This window comes from Sinocyclocheilus anshuiensis, unplaced genomic scaffold (assembly GCF_001515605.1).
Source record: "Sinocyclocheilus anshuiensis isolate Anshui unplaced genomic scaffold, SAMN03320099.WGS_v1.1 scaffold894, whole genome shotgun sequence".
NCBI classification, from domain to species: Eukaryota; Metazoa; Chordata; class Actinopteri; order Cypriniformes; family Cyprinidae; genus Sinocyclocheilus; species Sinocyclocheilus anshuiensis.
Genome location: NW_015536505.1, coordinates 205,485 through 216,753, shown reverse-complemented (window position 1 = coordinate 216,753; position 11,269 = coordinate 205,485). Strand labels below are relative to the sequence as shown.

Sequence of the window (11,269 nt, the reverse complement as noted above, 5' to 3'; positions counted from 1 at the left end):
TCCAGTGTACTAGACAGACTTTAGCTGTTGAGGCGAAGACAAGGTGTTACTCACCTATCGAGAGGAAACAAAGCAACCTCGGCGTCCGATCGCAGGCCTTCCGCTCCTCGAGTTCTCTCCAGCGCTGGAAAGCTGATATTTACATGGGTCCTACATCTTGCCTTATTGACTTAAGCCGCCTTTTGTTCCGCAGACGTTTTCCTCATTTGTTTTTTATCCGCCATCTCTATCTTTCTGTCGCTCGGCTCGGCTAATATCCGTGCTGTGCACTGAATGCTCTCTCCTCCACATCATGAGTAGACACGCCCCATACTGCTGATTGGCTACAAGTTCGTTTTGCTAGTCGGCCCGAATCAGTTTTCTAAAGCGTTTTTAAAAAATTGCTTACCCCACCTTTAAATTGGATGAACTAACAAAGAAAATGTTATTAATTAGACTAATAATTCTACTCAGGGAATCACAATTAAGCCATAGATAATGGAAAAAAGGTCCCATGTAATATCCTGACTACATTAATTACTAATTAGCCCATGCAAAATATTTTTGAATCTATCACACATTGTAATAGTTTGCAAAATCTGCTTTTTTTAATATTATGTAGCTGGAAATATCTCAACCAATTAATGCTGAACTTATAGCAATATAACAAAAGCAATATAATGCTGGACATACAGTTGCCCCTTTACAACAACAGCTTGCTGTACATGTTAGCTTTGGCAAGCCTGATGTTTCACAGAACATCTAATAATTTGAAAGCATGCTTTCTGACAGGTCATTGTGTAGGACAGAGAGGTGAGTTTCTCTGGAGCATGTGGCCGCTCACAGCGACTCCTAGTAAAGTAATGACACTGTATTTATTCATTTATATATAGTATATTCATAGTCAAAATCTGTCAGTAGGTTATCTGTGTATAGGTACAGTGTTTATGTGAAGCATCCGTATAGTCAGTATTTTTTTTTAAACTTATGTATAGGTAAACATTTATATATGTATATATAGTATATTTATAATCAAAATCAGTCAGTAGGTTAGTTGTGTATAGGTTTTTACTGCTTTACTGTATAGGTTTTTACTGTTTTACTTCATTGTTGTATGCCTGTATTTATGTAACACCGTGGTCCTGTGAGGCACGACATTTCGTTCCACTGTATGTCCCCACATGCAGCAGAATGACAATAAAGCTCAACTTGAACTTGAACTTGTCAGGTGCTCTGTCTCTGTGTGACAGCAAGGTAATGTTAAAAGAACATGCGGAGTCATCCATAAGTTACTTATAAGATGATGGCATGTTAATTAATCTCGCCCAATTTCCTGTCTTTTTTTTTTTTTTTGCTCCAATATGAGAATTTTGTTTACAAAACTGATGTCCTTTTATAATGTATAGATCTAGGTAAGGACTACCATTTTACAGTTGTGTATTGTTTGGTGCTTTTAAATGAATGGCAAACTATGACAATACTTGAAGTAATCATGTCATGGTCATTACATAGTTGCATTTGTTGATTGCTGTACTGCACTATATATGTAGAGCTTTTAGTTTTATAGCAAATTTATACACGCATGCAAATCATACAATATATTTTATTCACAATCTTTTGATGACACTGCACATACCAGACAGTGATAATATTTTTAAATGAAGACATTTCTGTAAAACGGTACAGAATTGTGGCTTGAATGGGACATTTTATGTATGAAGAATGAGAAATTATTAAAGAAATGTCATCTGAACTGTATTTCCGGGCTAATGGCGGGTGCTCTTAACAGCCTCTTCTGATCAGCCATGTGTCATTGTGAAGGTAGGCACATATGGAATGGAATGATGTCACATGATTTTCTACTTTCACGACCAGTTAATCGTTCAATAAATATACTACAATCATCAGTGTTACACTGTAAGATTTTTTTTCTAAATCGCTGTGATTTTTCTAAAAACTAATTTGTGTGTAGAGGATGTGTTCACATGCATCGTTCAGTAATTTCGCTAGACGTTCGGTTGTTTTTGTCCTTCACTCTGACGTGGATGAGCTGTCACACACTTGAGGGTCAAACTTTTTGTGACCTCAGTCTCATTACGTTGTGACTTCAAAATGAGGTACATCTGAAAGTGCAGTCTATGCCACCGGCGTTAATCAGCATAGACCATGAAGCCTGAAAACGTGCTGTATTTGTTGTTGTTTCCCCCGTGTGCTTTGCCTCCATCCAGTTTAATGTAGATCTCATCTCCAGGCTCCAGGTGTAAAATCACACTGTTGCTGGCATAGTCATAGTTCTGATCTGCATCCTGCGCTATTGCACTTGCACGCACCTGCAAGAAAATAATTATGACGCATGTTATATAAATACCTTATTAATCCCATGAAGTAATTTCACATTAAGTTATTAATTGCAACACCTTAAAACAAAATTCTCCCTATGGAAGTTCAGCATTATTTTCTTAAGACAATATTTAGATTTTTTTTCCACTGAAGTGGGTGTGTTTTTAAAATAAAATGTTGCTGATTTCTAAAAGTTGTTATCCGATATTAACCTAAAGAGGACATGCTAGCTTTTTATGCAATATCAGAATATTATAATATGTGATATAGAACTTTTATAATAATGAAAAATAATGTAATTATGATAATACAATAAAAACAAAGTGTAAGTTAAAAATATAAATGATAACATTCAAATTTTATTAAAACGTGTAATATATAACATAAATCAATCAGTCTAGTTGGTGCATCAAAAACATTAATCTTTAAAAAAAATATTTGTCAGATAAACATTTTATATTCAAGTATTGACTATTAGAAAATATTTTAAGAAACGTTAAATAAGAATAATTTCTTATTTTAGAAATATTAAAAAATATAAGAAAATATATCAATTGATGCATAGATTGATTCGTTGATTGATGAAGAAATAAATTAATTGTGACAGCTGGCTTTATGACCTACCTGGTTATTTTTGCACAGATCAGCCCACATGCTGGTCCCGTCACCACCTCTCATTAATACGTGATACACGAAAAGGTAGATCCCCGGGATGGAGCAGGTGAATTTACCGCTCGAGGGGTCATAGTGATTGCCCAAGTTAGTGACCACATCATCAAACTTCAGCACCTCGTAACCCTCGTGTTGCTTCTTGAGTCCCGCGTAGAATGCGATTTTGGGAACGGTGCTGTACGTCGCCGTGCTTATGACACCGGTGACTCCGGGCGGACCGGGTAATCCTGGTGGCCCCGGTTCTCCTATGACCCCGGGGGGACCTGGAGGTCCGGGTGGACCCGGCTGGCCCCTCGGACCGATCCGTCCTAAGCGCCCTGGCTCTCCTTTCGGACCGCGAATGAAAGTTGGTGGGGACTGAACCAAGCGGTTGTCTGTCGGTGCTGATGATGGAGACTTCGTTCCGTGCGGATCGCACACCATGCGGCACGCACCGAGCATCTCGTAGCGCGGGTCGGATCCTGCCGCGCTGACCAGCACCGGGATGAGAATGACCAGCACCAGCACCATGACAACACCCAGCACGCCCGTGGCGATCACCCGCGCTCTGACGCCCAGTCTCGACAGCACCGGGCGCTCCTCGCGCTGCGATTTACGCGCAATTTTGCTCGGCGCAGAAGAGACGCCAAAAACAAAAACTTCCCTGTAGCTGTAGAGAAAGTCAATTAACTTTGCAATGAAGACGTTATATCATTCCCTGAGCTGATGTAGATGTCATCTGAACAAAGTGTTTGTTTGTTTATATAGAAAGCGAAGTTAAAGATTGGAAACAGAAACAGAAATGTGTGAGAGATGCATTACAGCCCTGCTTTCTCACCTGATGGTGAGTGCTGGGTGGGTATGTCGTGAGAAAGACAAAGAGAGAGAGTGCGCGCACGTGAGCTGTATCTTTAGAAAGATGCAAAGTGACTACATTTTTGTTAGCTTATTTTGTAGCTTTTTGAGAGAGAAATGTGAACTCATGATAAGGGCATTTTTATTAAATGTCAATTCAGAGTGTCACATGTGTTTGTGACAAACTTATAATTTATTACATTTTTACAGTTTTATAAATAATAGTTGGTGTGTATGCATGTACTACAGTGTGGGGTCAGTTTTAAGAATTTATACTTTTATTCAGCATTCGGGATGCATTAAATTGATAAAGTCACGGTAAAAAAATACTATGTTAAAAGAAAGATATCTGTTTTAAATAAATGTTATTTTGAACTTTGTATTACCCAAATAATCCCCAAAACTATATCACGGTATTCATAATATTATTATACAGTAACTGTTTTCAACATTCAGAATAAGAAATGTTTCTTGAGCACCAAATAAGCATATTATTATGATTTCTGAAGGATCATGTGACGCTGAAGACTGGAGTAATGGCTTTCCATCACATTAATATATTACATTTTAAAATTTATTCAAATAGAAAACAGTTATTTTAAATGGTAATAATGTTTCACAATATTAGTGTTTTACTGTATTTTAGATCAAATAAATTCAGCGTTGATGAGCTTAAGAGCATACAACTATTACAAAAAGTGCAAATATTCATTGATGCCCAAGAAAGCAACCCAGTACATTAAGTGCCAAAACTGTAATCGGTGTAAATTGTTATTCTGCTCATCCTACAGAAATAGTCTCTCTTTACCCATAAATCAGCTAGAGAAATATAATCAATTGCACCAATTCAGGGTGATAAAGCACCTCAAAAAGTTCCACACATTGTCATCTTAGACACTAATATCAATATGACTCAAAATTAAGTTCTCAGCGGCTCATCAAACTGAAGGACATCAGTGAGGCTGTTTGCATAAACAGTCACTATATTAAAGGGATAGTTCACCCAAAAATTATGTCATCGTTTACTCACCCTCCACTTGTTTCAAACCTCTTTCTTCTGCTGAACACAAAAGAAGATATTTTGAAGAATGTTGACCAAGTATGGCGGTCATGGCTTCTCCCACATCCTGAAGAATATTGTTCCCAAAATGCTGTCTCGAGGTATCACTCAGAACCAGGTGGACAAAATACTGATAGAGAATCCTAAACAATGGCTGACATTTAAATAAACCAACCGCCTTAAAAATCAATTTCCTTCCTCAAGTTAACATACCAAAAATTGATTTCTAATTTTTATTGTTAGGAACTTTGTTGTACTGTTGATTTTGATGCTAAAATCCTTACTTTGGTGAGCGTTAATTCATGTGCACTGTTAAAAATAAAGGTTTCAAGAGAGGGTTTTATAGAAACACAATAGAAGAGCCATTCTGGGTTCCCCAAAGAACCTTTCAATGAACAGTTTTTAAAAGAAACATTTTTTTTAGTGTGAAGAATATTTTAATAATCGTGCAGTGGAATGGTTTCTTCATGGAACGATTGATGCCAAGAAAAAACCTTTATGTAAGATGGCAAAGTTGAGACCCATAGCTCACATGTTAAGTTTAACACTAACTAGAATATTCATATCAAATATTCACCAGTCTTCAATGATCAAAGTTCTCTCACCACAAAAAAGTGGGTAAAATAAAAGCATGGCTCTGAGTTGTGGAAAATAGGTGCTTTTTACTTAAGTTGACAAAGAAAATATGATTAATTAGACTAATAATGCAGCTCAGGGGATCACAACTAAGCAATAGATAATGGAAACAAGTGGAACAGTACTAGTGTATTACAAGGTCTGATGAAATATCCTGACTACATTACTTACTAATTAGCTCGTGCAAAATATCTATTAATCAATCACACATTCTAATAGTTTGCAAAATTTTCTTTCTGATATTGTGTAGCTGCAAACATCTCAACCAGTTAATAATGTTGAACATACTTGACAACGACTGACTATTAGAACTAAGGTGATTGAATGTGACCGTATGCCTAAAGTAAGACTGCTTGCTGTACACGTTTGTTCTTTGGCAAGCCTGATGTTTCACAGCGCATCTGATCATTTGAAGGCATGCGTTCTGGCAGGTCATTGTGTAGGACAGAGAGATGAGTTTCTCTGGAGCAGGTGGCTGCTCACACTAGTAAAATAATGACACTGTCAGGTGCTCTGTTCCCGTGTAACAGCAAGGTAATATTACAAAACATGCCGAGTCATCCGTAAGTTACTTTTAAGAAGATGGCATGGTAATTAATCTTGCCCATTTCCTTTCATTTTTACTTTTTTTTTTTTTTTGCTCCAGCATGAAAAACTGATTTGCTTTTTGAATGTATAGATATAGATATAGGACTACCATTTTACAGTTGTATATTTCGTTTAGTGCTTTTAAAGGAATAGCAAAATATTATAAACGATGACAATACTTGAAGTAATCAAGTCAAGGATATTTCATAGTTGCATTTGTTGACTATGTAGAGCTTTTAGTTTTATAGCAAATTTATACACGCATGCAAATCATACAATATATTTTATTCACACTTTTTTGAAGACACTGCACATACCAGACAGTGATAATATTTTTAAATGACAACATTTATATAAAACGGAACAGAACTGTGGCTTGAATGTGACAATTTGTGTATGAAGAATGAGAAATTATTGAAGAAATGTAATCTGAACTATATTTCCGGGCTAATGGCATGTGCTCTGTAACAGCCTCTTCTGATCAAAGGTAGGCACATATGGAATGGAATTATGTCAAATGATTTTCTGCTTTCACGGCCAGTTAATCTCAATAAATATACTGCAATCATCAGTGTTATGCTGTAAGATTTTTTTTTCGAAATCACAGTGATTTTTCTAAAAACTAATTTGTGTGTAGAGGATGTGTTCTCATGCTTCGATATGTATGATCATTCAGTAATTCCTCTGGACGTTCAGTTGTTTTGTCCTTCGCGCTGACATGGATGAGTTGTCACAAGCTTGAGGGTTAAACTTTTTTGTGACCTCTGATGACGTTGTGATGTCAAAATGAGGTACATCTGAAAGTGCAGTCCATGCCACGGCTGTTAATCGGCGTAGACCATGAAGCCTGAAAATGTGCTGTATTTGTTGTTGTTTCCCCCGTGCGCTTTGCCTCCATCTAGTTTAATGTAGATCTCATCTCCAGGCTCCAGGTGTAAAATCACACTGTTGCTGGCGTAGTCATAGTTCTGATCTGCATCCTGCGCTATTGCACTTGCACGCAACTACAAGAAAAAGATTAGAACTTGTGTTAGATACAATTAATACTATATTAATCCCATTAAATAATTGCACATTAAGTTATGACTCCATATTAATTACAACACCTTAAAATTGTCCCTATGGAAGTTAGCATTATTTTCTGAAGACAAGGCAACATTTTGTTGTTGTTTTTTTTCCATTAACGTGGGCATTTTTTAAAATAAAATATTTCTGATTTCTGAAGTGCTATTGTCCTAAAGAGGACATGCTGGTTTTTTGCAATATCAGAATATTATATATGATACAGAACTTGTATAATAACAAAACATAATGTAATTATGATAATTATAATAATAGTTAAATATTGAATAAATATAAATGATAATATTCTAATTTTATGAAAATGTGTAATATTCCTATATTCAATCAGTCTAGTTGGTGCGTATAACTAGACTGGCATAATAAAAACATTAGACATAGACATACTAAAACACATTAACTTTTTAAAAATATTTTTCATTATATACAAGTATTGATTATTAGAAAATATTTAAAGAAATGTTTTATTTAAAAAAAATAATTTCTTCATTTAGAAGTAGCCTATTTAAAAATATAAGAAAAAAAAAGATTTCTTATGCATCAGTTGATGCATAGATTGATTTGTTGATTGATGAATATATAAATTGTGACAGCTGGATTTATGAGCTACCTGGTTATTCTTGCACAGATCAGCCCACATGCTAGTCCCGTCACCACCTCTCATTAATACGTGATACACGAAAAGGTAGATCCCCGGGATGGAGCAGGTGAATTTACCGCTCGAGGGGTCATAGTGATTGCCCAAGTTAGTGACCACATCATCAAACTTCAGCACCTCGTAACCCTCGTGTTGCTTCTTGAGTCCCGCGTAGAATGCGATTTTGGGAACGGTGCTGTACGTCGCCGTGCTTATGACACCGGTGACTCCGGGCGGACCGGGTAATCCTGGTGGCCCCGGTTCTCCTATGACCCCGGGGGGACCTGGAGGTCCGGGTGGACCCGGCTGGCCCCTCGGACCGATCCGTCCTAAGCGCCCTGGCTCTCCTTTCGGACCGCGAATGAAAGTTGGTGGGGACTGAACCAAGCGGTTGTCTGTCGGTGCTGATGATGGAGACTTCGTTCCGTAGGGATCGCACACCATGCGGCACGCACCGAGCATCTCGTAGCGCGGGTCGGATCCCGCCGCGCTGACCAGCACCGGGATGAGAATGACCAGCACCAGCACCATGACAACACCCAGCACGCCCGTGGCGATCACCCGCGCTCTGACGCCCAGTCTCGACAGCACCGGGCGCTCCTCGCGCTGCGATTTACGCGCAATTTTGCTCGGCGCAGAAGAGACGCCAAAAACAAAAACTTCCCTGTAGCTGTAGAGAAAGTCAATTAACTTTGCAATGAAGACGTTATATCATTCCCTGAGCTGATGTAGATGTCATCTGAACAAAGTGTTTGTTTGTTTATATAGAAAGCGAAGTTAAAGATTGGAAACAGAAACAGAAATGTGTGAGAGATGCATTACAGCCCTGCTTTCTCACCTGATGGTGAGTGCTGGGTGGGTATGTCGTGAGAAAGACAAAGAGAGAGAGTGCGCGCACGTGAGCTGTATCTTTAGAAAGATGCAAAGTGACTACATTTTTGTTAGCTTATTTTGTAGCTTTTTGAGAGAGAAATGTGAACTCATGATAAGGGCATTTTTATTAAATGTCAATTCAGAGTGTCACATGTGTTTGTGACAAACTTATAATTTATTACATTTTTACAGTTTTATAAATAATAGTTGGTGTGTATGCATGTACTACAGTGTGGGGTCAGTTTTAAGAATTTATACTTTTATTCAGCATTCGGGATGCATTAAATTGATAAAGTCACGGTAAAAAAATACTATGTTAAAAGAAAGATATCTGTTTTAAATAAATGTTATTTTGAACTTTGTATTACCCAAATAATCCCCAAAACTATATCACGGTATTCATAATATTATTATACAGTAACTGTTTTCAACATTCAGAATAAGAAATGTTTCTTGAGCACCAAATAAGCATATTATTATGATTTCTGAAGGATCATGTGACGCTGAAGACTGGAGTAATGGCTTTCCATCACATTAATATATTACATTTTAAAATTTATTCAAATAGAAAACAGTTATTTTTAATGTTTCAAATGTTTCACAATATTAGTGTTTTACTGTATTTTAGATCAAATAAATTCAGCGTTGATGACATACAACTACTTTCAAAAACAAAAAAATTTTATTGATCCCCAACTTTTGAAACTTACTTCCTCAGACAGACACTCAATGCATATTTTGTTAAATTTGCCATGGTTTCCCTCAAGAATTTAAAAAATGTTTTATTATTTAGTTCCTGACAGTTTGCTACATAAGAACAACTACTACTACAAATATGTGAGTTTAAATGCTTGATGAATTGAACGACTGCTGTAAAAATTCAACATCCTTAGGTTAATGCATCATCTTCAAGTGATATTAACCACAGCCCTTATTTTATTCATAAATCAAAAAAGCCATATGAAAATCCTCAGAGGGAGCTCACGACTCAAAATGCAAATTCTCCTCCGGGTTTTAGGACTACAACCTGAACAGCTCTATGACCTTCATTCCCCTTGGCTTTCATTATACCGCTGGAATATGGCAGCTTAAGCGACACCTGCACCACTCACCGGTCTCGAGTCCCACGGAGGAGCTCCAGAAGGATAAAAGGAGGAGCTATGACAGTGAAAGAAGAGAGAGGGCCAGGCCTGGATTTTATTTTGTGTTTTGGTTCTATTTGTGCTATTTTGTGTTTATTTTATTATTAAAGTTTTCTTTGAACGTTCGCCGGCCTCCTTCTTCCCGTGACTACGAACTGTGGTACATTGGTGCCGAAACCCAGGAGGAAGGAGGGACACGCTGTCAGAGAGCCCTCGCTGCTGAGGGGGATCGCGGTGCTGAGGAGATCGGGCAGCAGGAACAAGCGGAGCTCAGTCTCGGGGGTACCCCACACTGCCTGCGAGGGGCGATGGGGGTATGTGACGAGTGGGGGCGGGGCCGAGAGCTCCAGAAGGATAAAAGGAGGAGCTACGACAGTGAAAGACGAGAGAGGGCCAGGCCTGGATTTTATTTTGTGTTTTGGTTCTGTTTGTGCACGACAGTCGTCCGCGAGGGGCTGTCGCACTATTTTGTGTTTATTTTATTATTAAAGTTTTCTTTGAACGTTCACCGGTTCCTGCCTCCTTCTTCCCGTGACTACGAACTGTGTTACAGTAACCAAACGGTTGACAGTAGCAGTTGACTTTCATGGTATTTTTGTTTTCCGTACCTTGAAAGTCAGTGGTTACCGTCAACTAAGGTTACCAACATTCTTCAAAATATCTTTTTTTTTCTCAACAGAAAACAGAAAATCACACAGGTTTGGAACAAATTGAAGGTGAGTAAATGATGGACAGAATTTTCATTTTTGGGTGATCTATCCCTTTAAGACTGTGTCTAAAGAACTAGACTGACCAACTAGCAGTTAGTCAAGGGGTAATCCGTCTTACTTTTCGGATTCAAATTAGACCATTCTATTATGTAACTGACTTTAAAAAGAAAAAAAAAAGATTTTTAAATCATTAAAAAAAAAAAAGATTATCTTGTAAGACAAATCTAAGCAGTTTATGCAACCGGCCACAGGTATTTGTGAATGAGAGGCCTGCTGATTAATGAAAATTATTACACTGAATTAAACAACACCCTCCAAGAGGAAAGCCTATGAAATTCCTTCAAAGGGTGAATTAAAATAGTATGATCTTCATTCTATCACCTTAACTTTTACCTGAGAGCTTTTATGTTACAAAGAGCATAGATGAAGACAATAAACCGTGATATTCACCAAATGTGTTCTCACACGTGACATATCTCATATAAAGAAGCATTTGCGTAAGAAGCTCACTGCTTCAGTCACACCTCCTGTACTGTATGTACACAGACAGACACAGATGCACCAGTGCACACACCCTCTCTGAGTCAATGAGCACTTGTGTCCTGTCTTGTCCTCTCCAGCTGGCTCTCTCAGTGGCTTACTCAGCGTAATTGGACCATCACTGATAATCATGAGTCACACGCCATCTTCATGTGCACAGCAGTGCTCCAATAGACAA

At 37.9% G+C, this 11,269-nt stretch overlaps 2 protein-coding genes and 1 pseudogene across 2 annotated transcripts; 1 reads left to right on the top strand and 2 right to left on the bottom strand.

Annotated features, from left to right (window-relative positions):
• The window catches only part of LOC107691095 (phosphotriesterase-related protein-like), a 10,004-nt pseudogene extending 4,723 nt beyond the window's left edge, over window positions 1-5,281 (top strand).
• LOC107691073 (complement C1q-like protein 3) lies at window positions 1,565-4,862 on the bottom strand. The gene is made up of 3 exons (XM_016489557.1): window positions 4,856-4,862; window positions 2,944-3,640; window positions 1,565-2,309 (listed from the first exon to the last, which is right to left on the bottom strand). The coding sequence occupies exons 2-3, from the start codon at window positions 3,499-3,501 to the stop codon at window positions 2,130-2,132; spliced, it is 738 nt and encodes a 245-aa protein (XP_016345043.1). The 5' UTR covers window positions 3,502-3,640; window positions 4,856-4,862; the 3' UTR covers window positions 1,565-2,129.
• Window positions 5,282-5,306: 25 nt separating the features above from the next.
• On the bottom strand, window positions 5,307-8,498 carry LOC107691085 (complement C1q-like protein 3). The gene is made up of 2 exons (XM_016489567.1): window positions 7,800-8,498; window positions 5,307-7,113 (listed from the first exon to the last, which is right to left on the bottom strand). The coding sequence occupies exons 1-2, from the start codon at window positions 8,355-8,357 to the stop codon at window positions 6,934-6,936; spliced, it is 738 nt and encodes a 245-aa protein (XP_016345053.1). The 5' UTR covers window positions 8,358-8,498; the 3' UTR covers window positions 5,307-6,933.
• Between the last annotated feature and the right edge of the window lie 2,771 nt (window positions 8,499-11,269).

Coding starts and splice junctions, on each gene's coding strand:
- LOC107691073 (XM_016489557.1), bottom strand. CDS start 3,501: ATGGTGCTGGTGCTGGTCATTCTCATCCCGGTGCTGGTCAGCGCGGCA. Junction 2,310..2,943: donor ATCTGTGCAAAAATAACCAG/GTAGGTCATAAA, acceptor ATTTTCTTGCAG/GTGCGTGCAAGTGCAATAGC.
- LOC107691085 (XM_016489567.1), bottom strand. CDS start 8,357: ATGGTGCTGGTGCTGGTCATTCTCATCCCGGTGCTGGTCAGCGCGGCG. Junction 7,114..7,799: donor ATCTGTGCAAGAATAACCAG/GTAGCTCATAAA, acceptor TTTTTCTTGTAG/TTGCGTGCAAGTGCAATAGC.